The following is a 27,757-nucleotide window of genomic DNA, read 5'->3' as shown; positions in this document are numbered from 1 at the left end:
GTTATTGTTTTTTTTTCGACTCTTTGTAAGCTTTGTCTATATAATTGTAAAATTTTCAGTGACAATAAAGCATATTTCTATTCTATTCTATACAAGCGTTTTTGCTTCTTTTTCTGAACATTTTTTTAGCACTATCCCATATCAGTCGTGGTAAAGGGTCCCACGATAAACTTTGATATGGAGCCCCTGTGGTGCTAGCTACGCCACTGTCCTAGAGATACCTCTCTTGCGTACAATAAATGGATAGTCTTTTAATTTGACCCTGTCAAATGCCTTTTTAAGGTCGACAAAACATAAGTATGCCGGTTTGTTGTATTCTAACGATTTCTCTTGAACCTGCCTCATTATAAATATGGCGTCGGTGCATGATCTTCCCGACCTAAAACCTTGTTCTTCTGCTAATCTTATATTAGCAAATTATTACAATCTCGGTGTTTTTTGGTGTAAAATATCTAATTCGGTTTTCACACGGGCACTAATTGGATGTTTTGGAAACAGCTGCTGAATTGTCAGAATGGACTGTAGAGTCAGTGATAACTACTGCCTTACTATTATATAGGTATTCTTCTTTATAATTATCAGTGCTTGTAGGATGGCATAAATATCGGCCGTATGAACAGTATTGAATGATGATAATTATTTATAATTTTGTTATAAATTATATTTCGATTATAGTTAAAGATTATTTTTAAGGCTGGAAATTTTTTCATTAATGTGAGCTATTATAAAATTATTTTACTCAAAATTCAGCCGAGTTAGTACCCTTTCAGACTAATACACTGGTGTCTCGGTGTCCGTCACCGATGTTCAATTGCAGCAAAGCATTGTTGAGCCACTAAAATCAGCCAGAGACTCAATAGGGCTTTTCATCGACTGTCCTTTGTTTCGAGCTTCTGTCATATGTTGTATAATCTGTGTATAATATTAATATACACGGATTATATGACATATGACAGAAGCTCGAAACAAATGACTGTGAATGAAAAGCCCTAGGTGGCTCGTCTGTAGTCGTTCATTTAAAACAATGCTTTGCTGCCGGTGGAGGACACCGGTATCAGACACCAGTGTCTTAGTCTGAAAGGGTACTTACATGTGAAAAATCGTTTAAATTACATAATTTTACAATGTACATATTTGCACTAATTTTGCAATACCTCCGGTTCTAATTATTGGATTAAGGCTTACGAAACATCATTTTGCAGGTTTTTTAAGGAACAATTTGCATTTTATGAAAATGATTTATATGATGTGTTAGTTTACGAATTACGATATGCGGCAACAGTACTGAAATTCGTATGCCTCAAATTGGTATACTCCATCTAATTTACTTACCATTGCACGTCATCCGCGTCATAGCCCCTGAAGTCACATGATACCAACACGAAATATTTAGGCGGTAGGTATGTTCTTTTTTAGAATCCTTTTGCCGAGTACACTGGAATTACAGCCACTAGACATATTTTATTATACAGGGTGTCTAGAGACTCTACCGACAAACGAAGGCAGGAGATTCCTCAGATAATTTTAAGACAATTTAACCCAATTCATCTAGTCCGAAAATGCTTTCTAAAGGAGCGAGAGCTATTTAAAGATGGCGTTGGTAATTAGTTTTTCTTAAATATCTCCAGAACGCTTCTATTTAGAAAAACGAAAATATGGTACACATATTTATCTTCCAGAGATAAATCGATTTCATCCAATGCAAATTTCTAGTACCGACCATAGGCGTCCGTTTTGGGTAGGGCAACAGTTATATTATCGCATAACTTTTTTGTTTTTAATTTTTAAGTATTTTTGAGTCTGGATTATTAAAATGTAAGGTATTATAGTACTAAAAGGTACTCTTACTTCAAGTCGATAGGATACACCGTTTTCTAGAAAAATCGATTTGAAAATTTTTCGTTTTTTGAGAATAAAAAAAAAATTAAAAAAAAAACTATTTAGATAAACTAAAACTGGTACGTTTATTTATATTCCAGAGGTGAATCGATTTTATTAATTTCGAATTTCTAGTACCGGTCATATGCGTCCGTTTTGGGTAGGTCAACGGCTATTGTATCGCATAACTTTTTTGTCTTTAATTTTTAAGAATTTTTGACACTAAAGTATTAAATTATGAGGTATTCTAGTACTAAAAGTTACTAAGTTACTAAAAATTATCAAATCGATTTTTCTAGAAAACGGTGTGTCCTACCGACTTAAAGCAAGAGTACCTTTTAGTACTAGAATACCTCACAATTTAATAATCCAGTATCAAAAATGCTTACAAGTTAAAGACAAAAAAGTTATGCGAAAAAATAACCGTTGCCCCACCCAAAACGGACGCCTATGACTGGTACTAGAAATTCACAATGGATGGAATCGATTTACCTGTGGAAGATAAATAAGTGTACCAATTTTCGTTTTTCTAACTAGAAGCGTTCTGGAGGTATTTAAGAAAAACTAATTACAAGACGCCATCTTCAAAGAGCTCTAGCTCTCTTAGGAAGCATTTTCGGACTAGGTGAATTTGGCTAAATTGTCTTAAAATTATCTGAGGAATCTCATATCTTCGTTTGTCGGTAGAGTTTCTGGACACCCTGTATACGCGTAGAAATAATATTTAAGATTTCTATTAATGTTAACTTAAAAAAATACACAATAATATGTTTCGTTTAATTTGTATAAATGGATTATAAAGAGTTTTTATGAAGCACATTTGTTCGGAACACACTATAACTGTAATCGAACGAAGATGACATTTTGGCATAAATAGGGCTTTTCATTCACAGTCATTTGTTTCGAGCTTCTGTCATATTTCATATAATCCGTGTATATTAATAGTATACACGGATTATACAACATATGACAGAAGCTCGAAACAAATGACAATCGATGAAAAGCCCTATTGGTAACATTTATTTGACAATTGCGGTATTGACACTTTAGATTTGTTTTTATTCTTACTCTAAGTATTTGTTTTATTATATTTAGGGCCGGTTGTTCGAACGTTAATCAACAATGATCACTATCAAATATTTAATTACTGTCACCAAAACTGTCAATGTCAACTTTTATTGGGTTGCTGAAAACATAATTGTTAATAATAACATAATAACAATTATTAACATAATTGATTAAGTAATTTCATATTATGTTTTCAGGAACCCAAACAAAGTTGACATTGACAGTTGGTGACAGTAATTAAATATTTGATAATGATCATTGTTGATTAGCTTTCGAACAACCGGCCCTAATTGTTATTATTATTTACTTTAAGGTACGATTATAACTTAATTCTAGTTTTCTATTTCTAATGTTTTTATTTATTTACATTGAATATTAATTTGTTTTATTGTATAATCCAAGTTTGCAATAATTATGTGATCTATTTGATTTAAAATGGATTCAGGATTTTTTTATACTTTGACAACAATGTCAACTTAGATCTCTGACATAGATAATGACGTGCAACGGTAAGTAAATTAGACAAACTGTATGTGTCAGGCACCGAAACGTACTGACTGAGTGGTTTCCGAACGACGTTATAACCATAGAGTTAAATATTAGCATAGAGAGAGTGTTATTCAGAGCGAAGTGACGACACCATCTTTTTTATTTGGATTAGTGCTGTTTCACTCTTACGCATAGTAAAGCTGCTACAGTTGTCCTCCTCTTCCGTGCCTATATTCACACTGAATGTCATTATAGATTCTCGATACAATGTGTTAGAAGGAGATGCAGCAAACCAGTCCCCTTAGATCTTGTCGTCAGGAAGCGCGGAAGGTAGGCTCCCTCTATGTTAATATATACCTCTATGGTTATAACGTATGTGAATGTCGTGATAATGTTAGGTGCTTCAGAATGGTTCTAAGTTTTTCAGAACAAAATTTTATGGTGGAGTACTCTTTTCGGTCACACGGAAAAGTTCACGAAAATGATCCAAGCTTAAAATCAACAATGGTTTCAGCAGGACGAGACAACCTGTCACACTGCCAGGAAGTCTCTTCGAATACTGCGCGATAATTTTGGGAGTTGCCACTCACCAGAACTAACGCCACCAGATGCGTACATATGGGGAATGCTGAAGAAGTCAGACAGATCCACCTTCTGCCATTTCGGAATTGAGGACTAGAATTAAAGATTTGTCGTGCCAGAGGCAGTGTCGGATCTAGAAATTTGCCTTGGGACGGGAAATTTGCCTTAGGGGGAACTTCCAATAACGAACCAAAAGACTTAAAAAATATAAACTCAGATTACATAAATGACATAAATAATAACTAACAGGCATTAAGTTCTCTTAATTTTCCTTGCTTATTGGGTTGAATTTGTCTTTCTGTGGTTTCGGTTTCATGTCAGCTAATATATTTTTATATTTGAACAATTTTTTTTTAAATTTTGGACCTTGTTAGGGGGGAAATTTCCTCATTTTCCCTCCCCCTATATCTGCCACTGGCCAGGGGGCATCTTTAACATCTGTTTTATCGGGAACGTGCGTTGTCGTGAATAATGTTTGCAAGGCTATATTTATACTAGATATATAAATAATCATAAACATTTTAATATTCATTTCGAGTACTGTTTATTTTGCCGCATACTGTATAATCATTTAAACAATTAAATTATTAATAACAAATTCTCATCACTTTCGACCCAAAAGCAAGTTTGAAATTCGAATTCAGAGAGTTAAATTCCATAAGAATACACTCCGAAACTCCGTGGACGTTGATCAGAAACGAAACAGCCCTGTCCCCTAGGCCCCAGACTATACAGGGTGATTGATTAGTGTGATAAAGCCCAGTAGATCTGCTATAGTAATATATAGAAATAAAAGTTGATAACAAAAATTGTAGTCAACTTTCAGCTTCACATTACAAAATTCGTTAGAATGTTACAGGGTGTTCATCGTACATAGTGGCAGACCAAACTTATGTTTTTTTAATAAAACACCCTGTATTTTATTTTATATTCGAAATCCTCTTAACTTTCCCATCACAAAAATATAAAGGTTTGTTATGTTATACAGGGTATTCACAATTCACAAAGTTATTTCAAAGTTTGGGGTACTACAAAGATTTTCTATGAAAATCGTTACAAGCTCAACTCCCCGTATAAATAAAAATAAGCACAACAGCAATAGTTTATTGATACCATATTTTTTTATTGACTGTCAAAATTTTTAAGAATGTTTGATATTGATAGTTTTCTTTATATCGAATACAGTGTGAGTCAAAACGCAAGTACATTATTCTCTGAGTAATTTTAAATGAAGCACTCTATATTTTATGTCACTATCGAAAAGTACCATTATCGTACTTTAATTTTTGTATAATATTCCCTATTCTTGAAATTAATGTGGAAGGAAGGATTTTCTGGGGTACTTAGAAATGACAAACGCCATGTTCGGTTCAATATTAACGACTATTTTATTTCAATATGTCACATAGGCAACTTACAATACAATACAATATGTTTACATTGGTTATCAACCGATGGAGCTACATGTATTAAAATACTTATCTTTTTGATACATCTCAACACCTATGTGTAAATTTATTAGTGTTTGAGATATTTCAAGTTTTCAGATAGTGTAGGAAACAAAGGTTGAACCTTGCAAAATGGACACAAGTCCGGTTTTATTTTTTTTTCTGGTATATCAAGGGGTGCTTATTATAAGACTAACTTTTTCTGAAAAAATTTCGCCCCGGAACCCCCCTTTTCACCCCTTTAAAGGGGGTAATTTGTGGTTTTTGCGGAACGTAGCCCTTCCTGTACCTTTTACAAAAAATTTCTTTTATAAAAATATGAAGAGGACTATATTTTCTACGATTTATTTCCCAAAAGCATCTGTCTATCATCCACCGTTTAGCGGGGGTGGCGCCCCAAAGTTGACAAGTTTTTAAAAAAGATGTTTTTAAAAAATATATATTTTCCCTAACTGTAAAGGAAATTAAGAAGAAATCCTGCGGTAATTATTCACAAATAATTGATTGATTTTTTGGTATAGGTTTCACTTAAGGGTAATTGCCCTTTTTTTAATTACAGGGTGTTACATTTTAAAAAACCCCTTTTTATACCATCTGAACCGTTTATGCTAGAGTAAAAAGACTTTCAGCGATTACCCATGTACTGGTGCTATTTACAAATTTTGTATAATGCACCCCCATTTTTTCCCAGGAACCAACCCAAAAAAAGAAGAATTAATAAATTAAGTGATTTTCTTGGAATCCTTCACACACAATGCCCTTTATTAATATGCTTCATATATCATTTTGTATACGTTATTATTACCCATGCATGGACACCAAAAGCGATTTCCTAGTGCAACCCCTGTAGCCAAAAAAAATAAATAAAATGGGGGGTTGAAATTTTTTTTTTGTTTTTTGCTTCTTGATCCATATAGGCATATGCTTCATCAATAGTGCTTTTCAAAAATATGTATGGTTATTGCAACATCCCTGCGGAAACCACCCCTATCCTTGAAAATATACTGCAGAAACTACCCCTATCCCTTGGCGAGCATGTTTTTACGATTTTCTCATTACCTATGCATTCTTTTTAAACAAAACTTATACAAGGTTAAAGAACACAATTTACTCTAAAAATTAGGTCCTATTCATTTTTTTCGTATAAGCAACCGTTACGGCACAGTGGCGCCGTAGACCTCATATATGCTTTGACGGGTTCCAGTTTTTGTTTTTTTCTTTTTTCGTCATCTGTTCGTTTTATTGATAAAGTACTTATGTAAAATAAAACAACGCAGTGTAACTTACAAATTATGACCTATGCACATTTTACAATCCACAGTGGTGGCCCAAAATCAATTTTTGCATATTTTCTAAATACATTTCTAAAAAATCTAAATACATTTCACCATTAAGATTTTCTTCAACAAAATATAGGTCCAAATATAGTTACCAACAATACCTCCCACACGGTCAGCGACCATCTAGTTTGACTGTGTGTAACTATGTGGTATGGATTAGTTGTGGGATAATAATGAAAGTTATTCCTACACTGTTAACAAAACCGTTTTTATGAAACGTAGCTTCATCTCCAAATAGTACGAAGAAATTATCGAAGAAATCTCTTTGTTGATTAATTGTATCTAAGGCCATCTACAAAACAATATTCTAATTGAATGCGGTAAGGGTGCATTCTGTATTTTTCAAGAATTCTTTGCACAGAGTAGTAAGTTTCTTTTTCTTCGGAAATATTTCGTATACTTGTAGGTGGATTTTTTGTAACTGCCAGCCACACATTTATTTCGTTTTCCTCTCTAAGGTACAATTTCGACAACGGCTGCAGACGGCAGACGGCAACTGCAGACGTCAGTTGTAGTTGTCGCCGTGACGGACGTCACTGCTTTGCACACTATTAATTTGTATGAGACTAATTCCGACATCTGACTGCAACTGCTGTCCGGCAGAACGTCAGTTGCTAATAATTATACAAATTAATAGTGCAAAGTAATGACCTCTGTCATGGTACAACTGTAACTGCCGTCTGCAGTCGTTGTCGGAATCATACCTTTACAGTACTTTTTGTACGTTCGTGTTTTTCATACATAACTGAACCAATGAGGTTAAACCAATCCTTCAGTCTTTCAAAGCTTGCTGTTGTAGGTTGTCGTCTTTCAGGGAGCCGTTCATGATAAATTCTTACTGATAAATAACGAATTTTTATTGCACTTCCCCAATATCCAGATCATATCTACCATTTCATCAACAGTAAAATTCATCTTAACTATTTAATAACAAGACAAATAATTAGGGTGAACTGTTAGTTTACAATACAGAAACAATTTTATTGTGGTTAACTGTCAGTCTCAAATAATTCAGTCAAGGCTTACTTAAAATTTGGAATAATTTAGATACCTAATTAATAATTATTTGCTCTGAAAAATGAAAATATCTCGAAAACTAATAAATTTAGACATAGGGAATATTATATAAAAATTAAAGTACGGTAATGGTACTTTTTGATAGTGACACAAAATACAGGGTGTTCTATTTAAAATTATTGGGAAAATAATGTGCTTGCGTTTTGACTCACCATGTATTCGATATAAAAAAATTAGCAATATTAATCATTTTTGAAAATTTTGACAATAAATAAAATAAGCTGAAAATGCGAGCATTATCATAACGAAAACTTTGTTTATTTACGTATTTTAATTCGTAATATGGAAAATTGCTATTATGAAAAGTAGTTTAGAATTAATAAATATGTTTTAATGTGCAATTATATCATTCTAATTTAAATGTTATGAACTGTAAAGGTAGTTTACTCTTGATCGAAATTTATATTTTTATATACCTCGTATAAAATTACTAAAATTTTATATAATATGTTGGTTGCATCATAAATCTTAGAACATGAAGAGCTTTTTATGAAGAATAACTTTTCTTCGTCAAATTAAAAATAAAAGAGTTATAAATGAAAATGTTGTTGGTATCCATAATTTGAGAAAAATCTTCAAATATTTTTTTCCATTAGAAGGATGTAATTGCACATATCAGACCATAATTTTTTATACTGTCGGTTCGCTAAACTCAGACACAACTGGCAAGTGATTTTAGTCAATAATTTTGCCAATTTGGCAAAAAAAATAATTACTAATTAGTTAATAATTACTAAATAATTAGTAATTTTGCCAATTTTGGCAAAATTCGCAAAAAACAAAAAAATTACCTACTAAATTCACTAGCCAGTTGTGTCGAGTTTAGCGAACCGACTATACAGGGTGTCCAGAAACTCTACCGACAAACGAAGAAAGGAGATTCCTCAGATAATTTTAAGAAAATTTAACCACATTCACCTAGTCCGAAAATGCTTCCTAAGGGAGCTAGAGCTCTTTGAAGATGGCGTCTTGTAATTAGTTTTTCTTAAATACCTCCAGAACGCTTTTAGTTAGAAAATTGAAAATTGGTACTGTTGAGTTATTACTGTACTGATTTATTTATTTGTGAACTATTACGCGAATTGACTTTTAATTATTATTAAATAAATAAAAGACTTACTTGAAATTGTTTAATTTATAACACCTAAAATTTAACACTTAATTTTACAACAATATATCTAATTTATTTTACACTTACATACTAACTTATTTAATTCATTTGCAAACATTTATTTATCTACTTTAAAAATACATTTCAAACCCGTTCACAAAAACGTAACAATATAATATCGCCTCGAAATTAGTAACTGACTGGCCTGCGGACGAATTTCGGTTCTTTATATATACTTCGGCAGCGCTCACCTCGAACGCCCTGGTAAGGTCTGGCCTTTTCTCGTAACGCCGAGAAGCTTCGGAAATAAATAGGCCGGGTTGTGAGCAGCATCATAAATAATGTCACATTGCCCCCTCCTTAAAAGATGGTTCCTCCTGGAACCTTGGCGGGACTCGAACTGGATGCTGGTATCTGCAACTGGACCCTCTTTTACAACTCCCAGTTGTAAAAAAGTGACAGGGAACGGTCTTCGCTCCGCACCAGTAACTATTCGGATTGCAACAGACTAACACCTGGACCTCGGTGTCTTGGAAAATTTCTTCCACCATATTTCGGACAACTCTCCAGTCTAATTGGCTGCATTCTAACTTTGGCATGGCTAACTTTTGCACGTCGGACTCCAACACGTGCTCTCTCAATTGAATTAATGCATCCCATACATCTTGGTAGGTAGGTTGGTCATGGACAGTGTCTTTTGTTACCAGATAGAATAGGTAACGTGATGCATCTTGGAGTTTCAATGCTTTGCCAGGAGCTGGCAGTTGGCATTGAAGTTCTGCAACTCGACCAAACTTCCTTCGGAAGGCGGATGCCAACCCTCGTGCGTCTTTGATACTGGCCGGGATGGTATGGCCAGTGAATAGTCATCGGGAAGTGCGAGTAGATGTCGCTTTTCTTCAGTAGTAACACCATGTCTCGCTTTACCGGTACCTCCGTAAGCCCCCATGAACTCTTCAAACGTGAGGTCAGGTATTTCTCGAAATTGGTTGACTTCTACTTCTTCATCTACGTCGTGGATTCCCTCGTATGGCGCCAACCGGTTATGGTGGACTATCATCGGCTTTCCCCTAGGAATCTTGCTTATTCGGTAGATAACGTCATTAATTTTCTTGACAATGAGGTACGGACCTTCCCAGAACTGCTGCAACTTGGGAGAACAACCTGTTCGCTTCTTTGGATTATAAAGCCAGACTTTGTCGTTCTCCTTGAAACATCCCTTCTCGGCTTGGGTATCGTATCGTTTCTTCATTCGGTCGCTAGCGATCTGAAGATTAGAACGGACCAACTCATGTATATCGTCCATTATTCTTCGTAATTCATTCACGTAATCCTCACCAGCAACATCTTCTCCAGGTCGACATCCAAACTCTAGATCACAGGGTAGACGCATCTCACGTCCAAATAGGACTTTTGCTGGTGTTTGGCCAGTTGATTCATTAACAGCAGATCTATAGGCCATTGCGAAGAACGGAAGGTACTGGTCCCAGTCTCGTTGATGATTGGACACCATCTTTGTCAAATACTTGCCGACTGTCCTATTCATACGCTCCACCATTCCATCCGATTGCGGGTGATAGGCCGTGGTTCTTGTCTTCTTCATGCCTAGTTTATCACAGATTCCTTGAAATAGATCGCTCTCAAAGTTCCTTCCTTGGTCACTATGGATCTCCAGAGGTACTCCAAATCGGCTGAAGCAGTCTTTGATTAACACATCTGCAATAGTGGCGGCCTTCTGGTCTGGAATTGCGTAGATCTCCACCCACTTCGTGAAGTAATCCATTACCACCAACATGTATTTGCATCCATTGTCACTTTCTGGAAATGGCCCGGCAATATCCAAAGCTATTCTTTCAAACGGACTTCCAACATTGTACTGTCTCATAGGAGCCTTTCTTTTCCGGTAGGGTCCGTTACTTGTAGCACAGGTAGTACATTTCTTACACCAGTCCTTCACATCGTCGGAACTATTCATCCAATAAAATCGTTCCCGAATTCTCTGAAGGGTCTTCTTTACACCAAAATGCCCTCCTGATGGACTGTCGTGTAACTGACGAAGTACTTCGGCTACTCTGCTCTTTGGAATCACCAACTCTGTTCTCCTCACTGAACCATCATCATTTTCTATTACTCGTTTAAGCAAGCTGTCTTCCAAGATAAATGAGTCCCACTGGGCCCAATACGTCTTAACTACTGAGCCTAGGCTTGATATTTCTTGTCAAGATGGTCGACGATTTTCTTCTTTCCATTTTCGAATCTTCTGTAAAACTGGATCTTTTTCTTGTTCTTCCTTGATCTTGGTAGGCGTCCACTCGTCGTTGACCACTGTTGTTCTTAGTACTGCTGCTTCCTTTGACTCTGTTTTGTGGCAATGGGAACATTCTGTTGGACACGGTCTTCTAGATAGAGAATCAGCGTTCCTGTGGCTAACTCCGGCCCGATGCTCGATCTTGAAATCATATTCTTGAAGTCATTCAATCCATCTGGCTATCTGACCCTCTGGATTCTTAAACTGCATTAACCATTTAAGGGCGGCATGGTCGGTTCGGATTAGAAACTTCCTTCCGTAGAGGTATTGATAGAAGTGTTCCACTGATTTTACTACTGCTAGAAGTTCTCTTCTCGTGACGCAATAATTTCGTTCAGGTTTTGAAAGCACTTTACTAAAATATCCAAGGACTCGTTCCTGTCCTCCTTGAATCTGCGACAGCACTCCTCCAATCCCCACATTACTTGCATCTGTATCTAAGATGAACTCTCCTTCTGGCAGTGGATACCCTAATATTGGCGCTGTAATTAAATGCCTCTTCAAAGTTTCAAAGGCCGTTTGGCAGTCTCCATCCCAGCAATAATCCCTTGCTTCCTCTGTAAGTCGCGTTAATGGCTTAGCAATATCTGCAAACTTCTTAATGAATCTCCGGTAGTATGTACATAGTCCCAGAAAACTTCTCACTTGATGTTTATCAGTTGGTTCAGGCCATTCCTTAATGGAATCGATTTTTCATTTATCCACGGCCACTCCTTCTTTGCTGACTATATGACCTAAATAATTGACTTTACTTTGAAATAGCTGGCATTTCTTGGGGTTTAACATTAACTGGGCAGATTTAAGTCGATTAAAAACGTCTTCTAAATTCTTCAGGTGGTCTTCAAACGTCTCCCCCAAAACGATTATGTCGTCTAAATACACCAGGCACGTTTTCCAAGATAACCCTCTCAACACATTTTCCATAAGCCTCTCAAATGTCGCAGGAGCATTACAGAGTCCAAACGGCATAACGTTGAATTCCCATAATCCAGATCCTGTCGTGAAGGCCGTCTTCTCCTTGTCCACTGGATCCATTTCTACCTGCCAATATCCAGACTTCAAGTCCAACGTAGAAAACAATTTACTTCCAGCCAATGTGTCCAACGTGTCGTCGATCCGAGGCAGAGGATAACTATCTTTCTTGGTAACATTATTCAACAAACGGTAGTCCACACAGAACCGCGTAGTTCCATCTTTCTTCTTGACCAGGACCACCGGAGAGACCCATGGGATCGTAGAAGATTCTATCACCCCGTCTTTCCTCATTTCTTGAACAATCCTTTCAGCTTCCTCTCTCTTCGCCTGTGGTAATCGTCGAGCTGTTTGACGAATTGGCCTAGCGGTACCAGTGTCAATTTTATGTTTGACAACTGTCGTTCTTCCTGTCTTTCCTCCTTCCGGTACGAATATGTCACGATATTGCCGAAGAAATTCCCTTAATTTCCTTTTCTCCACTTGATTTAGAGATTGGCCTGCAACTGCAACCATTTGGTCGAACTTGTCGTTGGAATTATCTGATGTTGTTGTCTGACGGATTATGGACGTCACGGGTACACAAGTTCCTACTTTTGTCTCCTTCTTGATGGTCACCGGGTAGTAATTGACATTAATCAATCTCACGGGAATTTCTTTAGCAGAAGTAACCAATTCCTTTCCAATTATGATTCCTCGGCCAACCTCCTCGTCGTGGTTCCATGGCTCCATCATAGCAGGTGTTCCTTCTTCTACAATTCCCTGTAGCCGAGTTACGATGATCGTTTCACTCCTCGCAGGCACAACTGTATCTTCTTTAATGGCTGCTAGCACAGTGCTGTCATCATGTGGATGAAGAAATACCTCCTCGTTGCCCACTTTGATTACCCTGTTCTTAAAATCCAATTGAAATCCATGCAAATTCATTACGTCCATTCCTAATATAACATCTTCTTCGATGTCTGCGACTATGACAGTATGGACGAACTTTTCTGCTCCAATCCCTAATTGTATCTGGATTTCTCCGTGGGTGTTGGCATTTTCACCTGTGGCAGTCCGCAGTCGCAACCTCGTTGGTAAGAGTTTCTTACGGCTGTTTATAACTGACGGTCGTATAATGGTCCTGGTCGCTCCGGTATCCACCAACAATGTATACTTTTTACCATTTATTTCTCCATCTACATATACACTATCTTCACGACATTTCAAAGAAGCTATTAGTATGAGAGGGTCTTTGGAAAAGTTGCGGGTCAAAGCTGCCCCCCTAAGGCCGACCCGTTCTAGTTTTCCTGCTGGTGAGTCTCTTGATTGTTATTGTACCTAGGGTACTTACATGAACTTCGTACGTGTCCCATTTCACCACAATTCCAGCACCTTATGGTCTTCGTTTTCTTGTATGAAATGCCCTTTATCATATTGACAATCTGGTCCAGTTTATCTTCATCCTCTTCATCTTTCACAGTCCTAACTTTACTGTACCCGCCAGAGGCCTGGGTAGCTGATTCGTATTCGAGGGCGGCAGACAAGACATCGACCAGCGTCTTGTGACGAGCTAACCGCAGTGTTCTTTGCATTTCATGATCACGAAGGCCGTCAATGAATGTTTGAACAGCCAACTTTTCCATCATGTCTTCGGGAGCTGTTGGATATGCATACCGTACTAACCTGGCAATATCGACCTCATATTCTTGAAGAGCTTCATCTTTCTTTTGTCTTCGATTTTTAAACTGCGACTGATAGACATGCTCTAAATGTTCGTCCCCGTATCGCATATTCAGTCTCTTTTTAAGCTGCTCGAAGTCATCTGTCTCCTCTACGGCTATGGTCTGGAGGACATCCAAAGCGTCGCCTCGAAGAGCAATAGTGAGGTTTACAGCTTTTTCTTTTTCGGACCATCCGTTCGCTCTGGCCGCCGATTCAAACTGTTTCATGTAGTCGTTCCATGATGACTTTCCGTCGAAATTTGGCACCTTAACACGAGCATGACCTACACTCCCTTCAACTATCGACCGTGGCTCCAACTTGTATTTGGTTTCATCATCTTTAATATCTGTTAAGATGGGTTCCACCACTTTGTCCACTTTTTCCGTTTCCTCCAGTTTCTTTTCTATTTCCTTGATCTTTTCTTCAAAAGTAGATTTTATGGACGATATCTTGTCGTCAAAATCCGAAGTGACCTTAGAGATGTTAGCAGAGATCTCGTTAGTCATTTTGCTGTCAAGGGATGAAATATCACCCGAAACTTTCTTCTCTAACGATGCAATGTCTGTCGAAACTTTCAAAACATCCGAGGAAACTTGGGAAATTTCACTAGAAACCTTTTTCTCTAACGATGTGATCTCTGTTGAAACTTTGTTCTCTAGCGATGTAATGTCTGTCGAAACTTGGGAGATTTCACTAGAAACTTTGGTCTCCAACGATGTAATCTCTGTTGAGACTTTCGAAATCTCGCCAGAAACTTGCGAAATCTCTTTAGAAATTATTGACGAAATTAAAGCAGCATGCTTGTCCTCAAACACGTAGGTTTCTGGATCATGACCCTCTTCTTTTAGTGCGTTCTTCAGACGTTCAACTAGATCAGCCTTTTTCCCAGTAGAACTCAGGTCTGCAATTGTTAGCTTACACAAGGAAGGCATGATCACACACTTTATTTATTACGATTTATATTTAGTTATTATTAAAGATTCCACACTGTATTAAACCGAGCTTATATTACTTATTTATTTTTTATCCCACTTCTGACACCATTTGTTGGGTTATTACTGTACTGATTTATTTATTTGTGAACTATTACGCGAATTGACTTTTAATTATTATTAAATACATAAAAGACTTACTTGAAATTGTTTAATTTATAACACTTACAATTTAACACTTAATTTTACAACAATATATCTAATTTATTTTACACTTACATACTAACTTATTTAATTCATTTGCAAACATTTATTTATCTACTTTAAAAATACATTTCAAACCCGTTCACAAAAACGTAACAATATAATATCGCGTCGAAATTAGTAACTGACTGGCCTGCGGACGAATTTCGGTTCTTTATATATACTTCGGCAGCGCTCGCCTCGAACGCCCTGGTAAGGTCTGGCCTTTTCTCGTAACGCCGAGAAGCTTCGGAAATAAATAGGCCGGGTTGTGAGCAGCATCATAAATAATGTCACAGTACACATATTTATTTTCCAGAGATAAATCGATTCCATCTATGGTGACTTTCGGTGGTGGTTTTGGGTGGGACAACGGTTATTTTATCGCATAACTTTTTTGTCTTTAACTTTTAAGCACTTTTTATACTGGATTATTAAATTGTGAGGTATTCTAGTACTAAAAGGTACTCCTGTTTTAAGTCGGTAGGGCACACCGTTTTCTAGAAAACTCGATTTGAAAATTTTTCGTTTCCTGAATTTGAAAATTTTTTTGAAAATTAAAAAAAAAACGGTGTATTTTACCAACTTCAAGCAAGAGTAAGTTTTAATACTAGAATACCTCATTATTTAATATTCTAGTGTCAAAAATCCTTAAAAATTAAAGACAAAAAAGGTATGCGATAAAATAACCGTTGACCTACCCAAAACGGACGCATATGACCGGTACTAGAAATTCACAATTAATAAAATCGATTCACCTCTGGAATATAAATAAACGTACCAGTTTTAGTTTATCTAAATAGTTTTTTTTTAATTTTTTTTTTATTTTCAAAAAACGAAAAATTTTCAAATCGATTTTTCTAGAAAACGGTGTATCCTATCGACTTGAAGTAAGAGTACCTTTTAGTACTATAATACCTTACATTTTAATAGTCCAGACTCAAAAGTGCTTAAAAATTGAAAACAAAAAAGTTATGCGATAATATAACTGATGCCCTACCCAAACGGACGCCTATGACCGGTACTAGAAATTTGCAATTAACGGAATCGATTTATCCCTGGAAGATAAATATGTTTACCAATTTTCGTTCTTCTAAATAGAAGCGTTCTGGAGATATTTAAGATAAACTAATTACCAGACGCCATGCTCAAATAGCTCTAGCTCCTTTAGGAAGCATTTTCGGACTAGATGAATTGGGTTAAATTGTCTTAAAATCATCTGAGGAACCTCCTGTCTTCGTTTGTCGGTAGAGTTTCTGAACACCCTGTATTTTAATTTCATAACAAATGGAACAGTCCATTTATCATAAAGGGTAGGCCGTATACTCGTAAATATATACTTAATAAATTATTGCTTTTAAAATATACTCAAATCGTATTTTTATCATCTTATTTATTTATATAATAATTAAATTCACTATCAAATGTCATTGATGTTTTATTAATCATCATCATCATCATCATCATCATCATCATCATCATCATCATCATCACTGGCTCGACAGCCCTTTCTGGGTCTTGGCCTGTTCCAGGATTCTTCTCCACTCTGATCTGTTTTGTGCTTTTTTTCTCCAGTTTTTTATTTTTAAAGTTATTATATCATTTTCTATTTGTTCTAAATATCTCAGCTTCGGTCTTCCTCTTGTTCTTTTTCCTACTGGCATCTGTTTGAATATTTTGTTTGGTATTTCGCCTTCTTCCATTCTTTCTACATGTCCCATCCAACGCAGCCGGCCTATTTTAATGAATGTTAGTTTTCCTTTCGACGTTATCTGATCTTAGTTGCCGAATTAAGCCATGGTAACTTTTATTGGCAATAAATATTCGCCTCTTCACTTCCTCTGCTACGTTATTATCATACGTGACTAGGGATCCCAAGTATGTAAAGTTTTTTACTCCCTCAATGTTGTATTCTCCTATTGTTATATTTTGTGGCTGCCTTATTTCTGTGTTTTTACTTACCTGCATATATTTTGTTTTGTTCTAGTTGATTTTAAGGCCACTATTTTGTGCAGCTCGTTCTATTTGATTGAATGCCTCTATCATTTCTCTTCTTGATCTTGCGATTATGTCAACATCATCTGCAAATGCTAGTATTTGCACGCTTTTATTAATGATTGTTCCTCGAGTATTGACTGTTGTGTCCCTCATTATTTTCTCGAGTACGATGTTGAACAAGATGCATGATAGAGCGTCTCCCTGGCGTAGTCCCTTTTTCACATCTATTGTTTCCGTTAGTTCGTTTTGTATCCGGATTTTACTTTCTACTTTTAGAGATTCTTTTATCAGTTCTATTAGTTGTGTTGGTATATTAAATTCTTTCATTGCTTTTATTAAGAATTCTCTGTTTATATTGTCATATGCGCTTTCGAAGTCTATAAAGAGATGATGTGTGTCGATGTTATGTTCACTTGTTTTTTCGAGGATCTGTCGCAGAACAAATATCTGGTCTATTGTTGACTTCTGTCTACAGAAGCCACTTTGGTACCTGCCAACTATTTTTTTTAGCGTGTGGTCTAAGTCTTTCATAAATGACGTTGGACATTATTTCGTATGCTGCATTCAGCAGCGTGATTCCACGGTAGTTTCCACATTCTAACTGATTTCCTTTTATATGTAATGGTACAATAATACCACTATTCCACTCCGCTGGTAGCTGTTTATTTGACCATATCTTTGTTATCAATTCATGTATTGTTTTCTGTAGTGCGTCTCCTCCTTCCTTCAGTAATTCCGATGCTACTTGATCCGATCCCGGTGATTTATTGTTCTTTAATTTGTCTACTGCTGTTCTAATCTCGGCTATTGTTGGTGGATTCTTTTCTCTGTTGTCTGTTTTATTAATACTTAATTTAAAATTTAGTTTGACATTCACGAAGTGTCAAACTCAAATGTAAATAACCTATGCTTTGCTGAACAAATTGAGATTAAAAACTAGCCTACTTACTATTGTCCTTTTCATGAGCATTTTTCAGTGCGTAACAAATGATAGGAAAAAGGGTAAGTCCGTGATAATACACATTTATGACATTTATTCTAACATGACATTTTAGATAAATCTGACAGTTGTCACATTTTATTTTGAATTTGGAATAAAAACAAATCAAATGTGTTTCTTGAATTTATAAAATGGTATTTTCTTTGATTTGTATAGTCTTATAAATTATACAGATGATATTTGCAATATTATTATCTAATTAAAAAGAATTATTTTTTTTATTATGGAGCCATCTATCGACAACTAGAATAACTAGAATAAATGTTGTAAATGTCTGTAATCACGGACGTGCCTTTTTTTCTGTCACATACAATTTAATGCGTTAGAAAGAAATCGAAAAACTGTGACGCACTGAAAGATGATCATGAGAAAAAGAATACCAACGATTTCAGCTGGACGTGTAGTTGTGTCGGAAGAAAATAAAACGATTGTAACGTCACATTTTAGACTTTGAAGTCGATTATCTCGAAGACGGTTAGAAATATCGAAATGCCGTTTTCAGATTTGGATTCAGAAGAAAAAACTACATAAGAATCCATCGATAAATCTGATCTAAGTATTGCAGGAGCGGCAACGCAATAACACACACACTTTTGCGAATTTATAAACGAAATGTTTTCGTTGAAAATATGGCATTAATAAACCATTGCTGTTGTGCTTATTTTTATTTACACAGGGAGTTGAACTTGTTACGATTTTCATTGAGAAAATTGGTTATAACTTTGTAAATACCCTGTATTATAACATACCAAGCCTTTATATTTTTGTAATGGGGAAATAAAAAAAATTTCAAATATAAAATAAAATACAGGGTGTTCCATTAAAAAAAAACATAAGTATGTCTGAGACTATATGTTATCGAACACCCTAACTAATTTTGTAATGTGAAGCTCAAAGTTGGTTACAATTCTCTTAGTAACTTTTACTGCTATCTCTTACTATAGCGGATCTACTGAGCTTTATCACACTAGTCAATCACTCTGTATATATTTTCTTTACAACGAATTTCATATAAAACAGTGCCTCGAGAACTTTTCACCTTACCCTCGTAATGATCTTTTGTTTTAGAATACTTTGATAAACCTAAACGAAATAATTGCTGCAGAGGAAAAGAAAGCTTTAGCAGGATTTAATGAATTTTGTTTGAACGAAGACACATTTGAAATATTCTCTCCACGGTCCACAAATTATTCTAAAATGTCAAATTAAGTTTTTAATAAAAAATAATATAAATTGACTGTATGTAAATAAATAGTAGAAATTGATAGAGTATTTTTTTTAATTATTAAAATGTTATCTATTCTGCGTTCCGCAGTCACTTTGCAGTGTGGGCAGCATATCTCAATATAAAGCTTATGGAACCTTGCAGCTCAGTGTTGCCGGTTTTAAGCAGACGAACTTAAAGTCCATCTAAATAGAATATTACAGAAGTCCAAAACATATTGATTTGAAAATCTATGGGTTTTATTATTTTTAAATAATTCATAGATAGGTACTATGAAAGATATTTATACGATATTAAAGATATATCATTTGAATATTAATTATAATTAGCCTGTGATTAATATTATATTTAATAGTTATTTATGATATAAGTGTTAAAAGTACAATTTTAAGGCACGCATGTGAAAGTTTTTCATGAGTGCCTTAAAAATGTACTTTTTAACACGAGTACTTTGTACGCACGTAAGTAGTTATACTTCTATTACAGGGGTGGCCAAGTTCCTTGATAGTCCGAGCTATTTTTCAAAATTTGAAATTTTTCGCGAGCCGCAATTAAACAATTTTTTAATAAGTGTAAAAAAGGTAATAAATTTTTCTCTCGCTGTTTGAATTTCACGAATTTTAAAGTGAAATAAAATTGTTTACATCGTTGTTTTAAATATGCAAGTACTTCTACAAGGCGCCTTTACCAATTCAGGATACTTTGATTCTTCATATCATCCTTCCATCTTTTTCGGGGACGGCCTACTGATCTTTTACCGTCTCTCAAAAAACACTGCGTGTAACCCTTTTGCCTTCTTCTGATCTTACGACATGACCTGCTCATCTTATCTTTCATATATGTCTTTTATGTGTCTGACAATGTTTTTAGTACCGGACACCATACACCGTGACCAATTCTGAGAACTTTTCACATTTAACTTCCATATATGTAACAATTGGGCGAATAATTGGCACGTACACTAATGGAGTATTTACATTGTTTTTTAGCAGCTTAGATCTTAATGATGATGATAAGAATATAATGCCCTATTGCACACAGCTATCCTTGCTGAGACCTTTTTTTATATGTTGTTCTCATCTGTGATTACTGCCCCTAGATATTTAAACTCTTTTACTACTTCGAAGTTGTGGTCATTTATAGTTATGTTCTGCCTAACTCTTGGCCTTGGATTTTTGGTTACTAGTATGTTCTGCCTGACTCTTGGTCTTGGATTTTTGGTTACTAACATGTATATTTCATCGTCTCTTTATTTATTCGAAGGCCCAGACTGCCTGTTTCTTCTTTGAGTTGTGAAAACACCTCTTTCACGTCTCTTGTAGAATGAGCGACTGCACCTAGATTATGAGCAAAGGCCAACAATAGTTTTGAGTCTCGATTTGCAAATCCCCCTATCAGCTCAGATATTTTACTTATTACATATTCTAACGCGAAATTGAATAGTACTAGTAATAAGGGGTCTCCTTTAAGCCCCGATGTTACGCTTAGTCTTTTATATTTGTCCTCAATAATTCAAGACATTTTGAAACACAAAAATTAAAAGTAATTCAGGTGGGTACGTTTATCGAGAGCCACAAATAATCCTTCAAAGAGCCACATGTGGCTCGCTAGCCACAATTTGGCCACCCCTGTTCTATTATATGATTTCAACGAAATAAATATACTTTCAACAGGTTATTTGTATTTAAAGATTAAACTAATTTTTACTTAATACTTTCCAAAAATTTTTATTAAAACAATACTAAAAATAAAAAAAAGGTTAGATAACACACGGATTCGAACCAGTGACCTCTCGATCTCCGGTCGAACGCGCTACCACCGAGCTAAACTCCCTTTGCTTTGACAGCTTACAAGATTTCTCATACATACTCACAAATTTAATAGACCAAGTGAGGTATAAAAATACTTTAAAATTTATCTAATATAAATATTAATATCTCTTGGCAACACTGTTCTTCATAAGAGCTGCACTGAAAGGTGACCGTGGAACGCAGTATAGAGAGCATATTTTCTTGTTTGACGAATGAATTGGACTTGTTGAAGTATACACTATTTTTACTACACAAAAACAAGCTTACGTCATTCAAGAAATCTAACGTCCCAGCATAGGGCTTTTCATCGATTGTCATTTGTTTCGAGCTTCTGTCATGTGTCACATAATATTAATATATCTACGTCGTACGTTATTGGTATTACCACAGTATAAAGAGGGACAGTAGAACCACTCTCCGAAAAATTGGAAGTAAAATCTGTAGTCGCGCATGGCGACCGCGCAATGTTCTTAGTCGCTTTTGCCCCACTCTCGCATTGCTAGTCGCATAGAAACGTACGGATTTTAACAAGGAAAACCCGCATCCACCACTGGTGAATTACCAATTGCGTACTGCCGGTATTACTTCTTGAGATCAAAGCGCCGACAGAGGAGTGGTTTTACTGTGGAACCTCTATATACTGTGGTATTACCAATGATACAAACCGAAGACGTATGACGTAGATATATTAATATTATGTGACACATGACAGAAGCTCGAAACAAATGACTGTGAATGAAAAGCCCTATTACCAAAACCACAGAATAACTAACCATAGCGAAACTCAGGCCCAAAATGGTAACATAATTTTCATGCTCACGTGTCAACGTAACTGGTATAACCTCACTTTTAGATTGACAGTGACAGTTGTTTTTAGTTAAATTTTATATTTATATATGTTTTATTTTATAGTTTATTTATATTTTATAGTTAAATTTTCTATTTCAAAATTAATTAATAACTACTTGTCAAAAATATCACATCTTTTGAATTGGTCTATTCCTTAGAACATCAAGTTCCATTCTGTAACTAGGGCTCAAGGTCAAATATTTCGGTTCCATGGGGGCTATGCTGTATCATTTACGTAAACTGATTACGTACGGTAAACTCGAATTACAGGCTGTAATCTTGTGTGTAAAATCGGTATGCTGTATCAATGATATCCAAGGGGTTGCCTACCTTCGTATGTAATTTCTTTTAGGTAAACGCACGCGTAAACGTAATTTTAAACTTTTCTAAACAAAAATTACTTGCCGTTTAGTTTGGTTATGTGAAAATGTTTATGTTATATTAATAAATATTGTTATTTTTATTTGTGAAACCAAGTTGTTTGTGTGATAGACTTTATTTGATTTTTAGTTTAATTGGTTTAGTGTTTAATTTTTAAGTGATTTTTTAGTTGTTTAGTACTTCAATATATTATATCATAAAATGAATTTTTGTTTTTGTTCTAAGTAGCTTTCACTATTTCCTACTAACACTACATCATCAGGATACAGTAAGTACCAGGAAATGTAAAGTTGTGCTCACAACGAGGCGCCGACCCTCGCTCCCTGGTATCCCTCGTACCATATCATGGATCGCCCGATGCATTATGTTAAATGCGATGAGATCGTTCACGATAATGAAGAGTAGTAGGATACTCTGTTCTAGGAGAGGATACCATCCTTTGGTCTCCTTAGTGAGTGCACCCTTACCCTGCTAGGCCTGGATCCCACGTACCAAAAAAAAGTTGATTAATAGCAAGCTGAAAATTTGCTAATAGGGCTTTTCATCAATTGTCATTTGTTTCGAGTTCCTGTCATATGTTATATAATATTAATATAGGGCTTTTCATTCACAGTCATTTGTTTCGAGCTTCTGTCATGTGTCACATAATATTAATATATCTACGTCATACGTTATTGGCATATACCAATGATACAAACCAAAGACATATGACGTAGATATATTAATATAATATGACACATGACAGAAGCTCGAAACAAATGACAATCGATGAAAAGCCCTATACACGGATTATACGGCATATGACAGAAGCTCGAAACAAATGACTGTGAATGAAAAGCCCTATAGCTTAACGGTGTCTAGTCAGACAAACTTTAATGTACGCAAACACTGGAAGTTTTAATTGTGGAACAGTTTAAAAATTTGGAACGTAGATTACTAAAACTCATGTGTATTTTGTCAGACAGAACATCCAATTGATTTGTTACCTTTTCATTAAACTCTCATGCAAAAAGCAGACTGATATTACTAACCAACATGATTCCTGTCATTTGACATGTTCTTCTTGTTCCACTCATTAAAATGCCCAGTTGGTGATAAACACCAGTCTGATTTTTGCATGAGAGTAATGAAATGGAAACAAATCAATTGGAAGTTCTGTCCGACAAAATACATAAAACGTATTCAAAGTCTGACGTTTCAAATTTTTAACTTATTCCACAATTAATACTTCCCCTGTTCCCATACATCAAAGTTTGTCTGACTAGACACTGTTAATCTATTAACAAATAATTTTCAGCTAGCTATTAATCAACTTTTTTTTGGTACGCATTATCCAGGTCTATGCAGTTCCCTTGTTTACTGATCCAAAACTAATGAGTATAAATAAGAACTGAGTACTTACTGTGCCTCTCCCATATTTTCATGAAGTGTCTAAGTAGTTTTATGACTGTAGTTTGTTCATTATTGTATTTTTTTTTGTTTTTATAAACGGGTACAAATATACTGCTTCTTCATTCGTTTAGCATTTGTCCAACTTCCATAATTCTATTAAATAAACGTATTAGCCAACTTATTCCTGCCTCTTCTAATGGCTTCCACATTTCCCCAGGAATATCCCGATTCCTTTATTTTTTGAAGTGCTTGAACCACTTCCTCATGGTCAGTGCGAGTTGACAGTAAAATCAAGTAGGAAGTATATATCAGCACGTCTCGCAACAAGGATGGAAAAAATACAGTATGTTTAAGATATACTATGTGAAGACAGACACATGTCTCTGACTCATTAGCTATCATCAGTACAGTATAGCCAAATTAGAATAGGTCTGCGTTAACCTTTCCTTGTTTGAAAAACTCTAAACATTGATTGTTTGAAACATTCCGCATTCCTTTCCTCAGGTAGCTGTAGCTTCCTCCTTGGATGTGTTAGTTGTTGCTCTGGAATCGTTAGGATCTTCTAACATTATTGTCACAAATTGGTTGCATTGCTCCTGTAGTGATCTTTTCCCAAGCTAGCATACACCTCTAGTAGGTATAGCGGTATAGCATACAGAAATGTAGATAAACTGATAATGTTGATTTGTAAACAAAACATCTTCACTAAATGGGTGAAAAAGCTGAATTCTTAGTGTCTGTTATCTGTATTTTGAGGTTGCAGTCATTAAGTTAAGGGGCAGAATAAAAAAAAACTCTGTAGACACATTAACGGACACACTTCACATGTAGTCACATCTTCTTAAGGAGTGACTTCATATGTAGTTGTGTCAGTGAATGTATTAATATCAAGCTTTCGCAAAATTTATTTGTTTCATCAAGTCTAAAATAAATTTATAATTCTTTTCTCAGTAAATACAATGAAATTAAGACAAAAAAGCATTGTATTAAAGAAGCATAAAAACTTACAACATGAGCTTAGTCCATTAAATTTTAAACATTATCACTAAACATAAAAAATATAAGATTGTTAATCTAGTAGTAATTACAATGTTTTATTTAATTTTATATCACAGTAATAGTTTTTGGCACTGAAATATCTCATAAAAACGGATTACTGGTTGTCTCGTAACTGAAGTCACTCTAGATTTAAATTATGTCTTTCTGCCACAGCATTTAAGTACATAAATAACCGATTTACAAAATTCATCTTTTCAAAATATAAACATTAAACTTAAAAACAAGCAAAAAGTTGGGTTAACATGAATTAAATGACAGTCAGGACATGACAGAACCCTAAATAACATGATACGTAATTTTTTTGATAAAGCATACCACTTTATACACTTATGTTTTGACGACTGTAATCTGATGTACGTAATTCTGAACTTAACACATGTACGTAATCACTTTACGTAAAGGATACAGCATAGCCCCCAAATCAATGGAAACGACAGTCAGTTTCGCTTCTGTATGGTTAGTTATTCTGTGCCAAAACATTAGAATATGACTTTTCATCCTGGCCATGTTTATTGACAAGAATCTACAGGTCGAGCAAGTCTTGTAAATTTCACGATTGCGAGCCACGTTTCACGCAACCGTGTTTGCGTACTTGTGTTTCGAGTTGCGTGGTCGTGCGGAGTTATATTTACCAATTCGCGCAATCGTACTTGAGACGCTGTGTCGGGTGAGGTGTTTGAAAATTTGTGTAACTTGATTGCTTGATTCTGACGAAGCGTTAAATACCGCTATGAATTCCAAGATTTCATTGGTTAGAACTACCCACGTGATATCTGTGTTCGTATTGGTCAAATGATTAAGAATGACAGAGCGGGATATTTAAATACCAATATTGTATGCAATGCAAAGTGTCGTTTCAAGAAAACAAGTCAGCTGACTGAGGATGATGGATAAATATTAATTTCTTGTTTATCTTACAATTGACAATTTTTATGATAGAAATAAAAGTGTGGTAGAAAATCAATATGTATTGAAAAACGGTATTGATTGAAAAACACTATTTATTCGTTTCTACTAGTCTTCTTTCTAGACTGTACCTTAGTCTCATAAAATATTTCTTTTTATCTCATAAAAAATATAAACAATTATTGTATAGCTATAATATTCTTTTAATTTATTTCAGTTGTTCAATACAAACACGGCAGCACTAGAATAGATCTTATAAATTAAATTATAAATGCATGAAAATTAAAAAGAGATAATTTACATAAAAGTTAATATACTGGATATGGGGAAAAGTAATTTAGGAGAAATTATATGTTATATTATATAATAATTGATTTTCTTCGGCATTTTGTGAAGTATAGGGCATGTTGTGTCTTGTGTCCTTTTAAAAAGTCTGAAATTTCATTTACATTTGGATTATTAATATGTTGCTACGATTTTTGTTCCTTTGTGGAGAAAAACCGTTTCTGTGGTTCAATGTTTTTACATATTGAAACCTTTAAAACACTTCAATTTTTTTATGCAAATTTTTATTAAATTTTTTGTTGCATGTAGGTATATTTGACAAAACAATCTAAACATTGCTGTCACTTAAATTATCTAAATCGGGTGTATGTATTTACAAGCATCGTCAAATCTTCATGATCTTTTTTATTGCAAATTAAATTGATGTTACTTAAATCCTTAAAGTCGTGGTTTCACTATCAAATAATTTGATCAAACAGTTTGAGCAAACTCAGGAAGTGACGTCACAACTGCAGTTTGTTCAAATTATAAAAATCTAGTCGTCACACTATCAGTTTGATCAAAGTTTGTATTGAGAGTTGTGGTAGTAGGTACATATATCAAAACCCACAAGCATTCCAACACTTTAGCGAATAATAAGCCCCAAACTCTCTATTGTAGAAGGGAGTTAGTAACAAACCAAAAAGAAATCAAGTCCTGATTAGGAAAAATCTAGAAAACAAACAAGAGTAACTATTGGCTACAAAAGCTGCTGTACAAAAATCAGTGTAGCAACACAGGGAATGATAACGAAACAATTTTAATGTGTAGCTAGGCCATGACTGATAAACATATACAGGGGCTCACAGCTTAAACGATGCAGTCACTACTCAATAAAGCTAGCTTGTGTCAGTCGCTCAATATTTATTAGAAAAAACTTACATACTGAAAGTAGGTAAGTTAGTATGAGTCTTCTAAAATAGCATAAGCTATGTTTTGGGTTTCAAATATGCAATAATTAACACCCTCAGCGCCAGTGTATCCTTTTAGATATACACTGTCCTCAATACTGTGTACCGAAAAAGATACACATGGCTCGTTGTGTTCGATCTATTGTGTCACCTAAAAGGACACACTTTCCTAAGTTTTTATATGTAGAGAATAATGCTATGGCCTGAGCCAATTTCCTGGTATAACTGGGTTTGGCCTTATGACATAAAAAGTTAGATTGTATGTAACTAGAAATTCGTATGAAAAATGTTGCCATGTATGGACCAAAACAACTTGCTCCAACTCATTATGCAGGGAAAGATTCAAGGAAAAAGAAGCATAGGGAGATGCAGAATATCTTGGCTGCGCAACCTGAGAGAATGGTACGGATGAACATCAAACGAACTTTTCAGAGCAGTCGTCTGCAAAGTCCTAATAGCTAAGATGTATTGTCAGAGAAATAGCAAATAATCCCAAAAAAGTGCACCAAAATTGAGAGATGAGGTGGAAATACAGTTTGGAAAAAGATGTAACTCTAAAATAATTAGACGGATATTACAAAAGAATAATCTACATAGCTGAACTGAAAGAAATAAATCTTCTATCAGCCAAAGAAATAAGCAACAAGGAGTTTTGTTTTCTTTATTAATATTCTCCTTTAAAAGTTTAAATCATTTTAGCTGATATCAAAATCGTACACAAAATAATTAAAGAACTATTGTTATTTAAG

At 35.1% G+C, this 27,757-nt stretch overlaps 1 protein-coding gene across 1 annotated transcript in view; it reads left to right on the top strand.

Moving 5' to 3' along the window:
* The window catches only part of LOC114337500 (MORN repeat-containing protein 3-like), a 68,600-nt gene extending 49,185 nt beyond the window's left edge, over positions 1-19,415 (top strand). The window contains exon 4 of the mRNA XM_050648380.1: positions 19,219-19,415. Coding sequence (XP_050504337.1) covers positions 19,219-19,359 — 141 coding nt within the window. The 3' untranslated portion in view covers positions 19,360-19,415. The remainder of the gene's footprint in view (positions 1-19,218) is intronic.
* The last annotated feature ends 8,342 nt before the right edge of the window (positions 19,416-27,757 follow it).

Source organism: Diabrotica virgifera, chromosome 4 (assembly GCF_917563875.1).
Source record: "Diabrotica virgifera virgifera chromosome 4, PGI_DIABVI_V3a".
Classification (NCBI taxonomy): domain Eukaryota; kingdom Metazoa; phylum Arthropoda; class Insecta; order Coleoptera; family Chrysomelidae; genus Diabrotica; species Diabrotica virgifera.
Note: the sequence above shows the minus strand (reverse complement) of the source record. Positions and strands in the feature narration are given on the sequence as shown.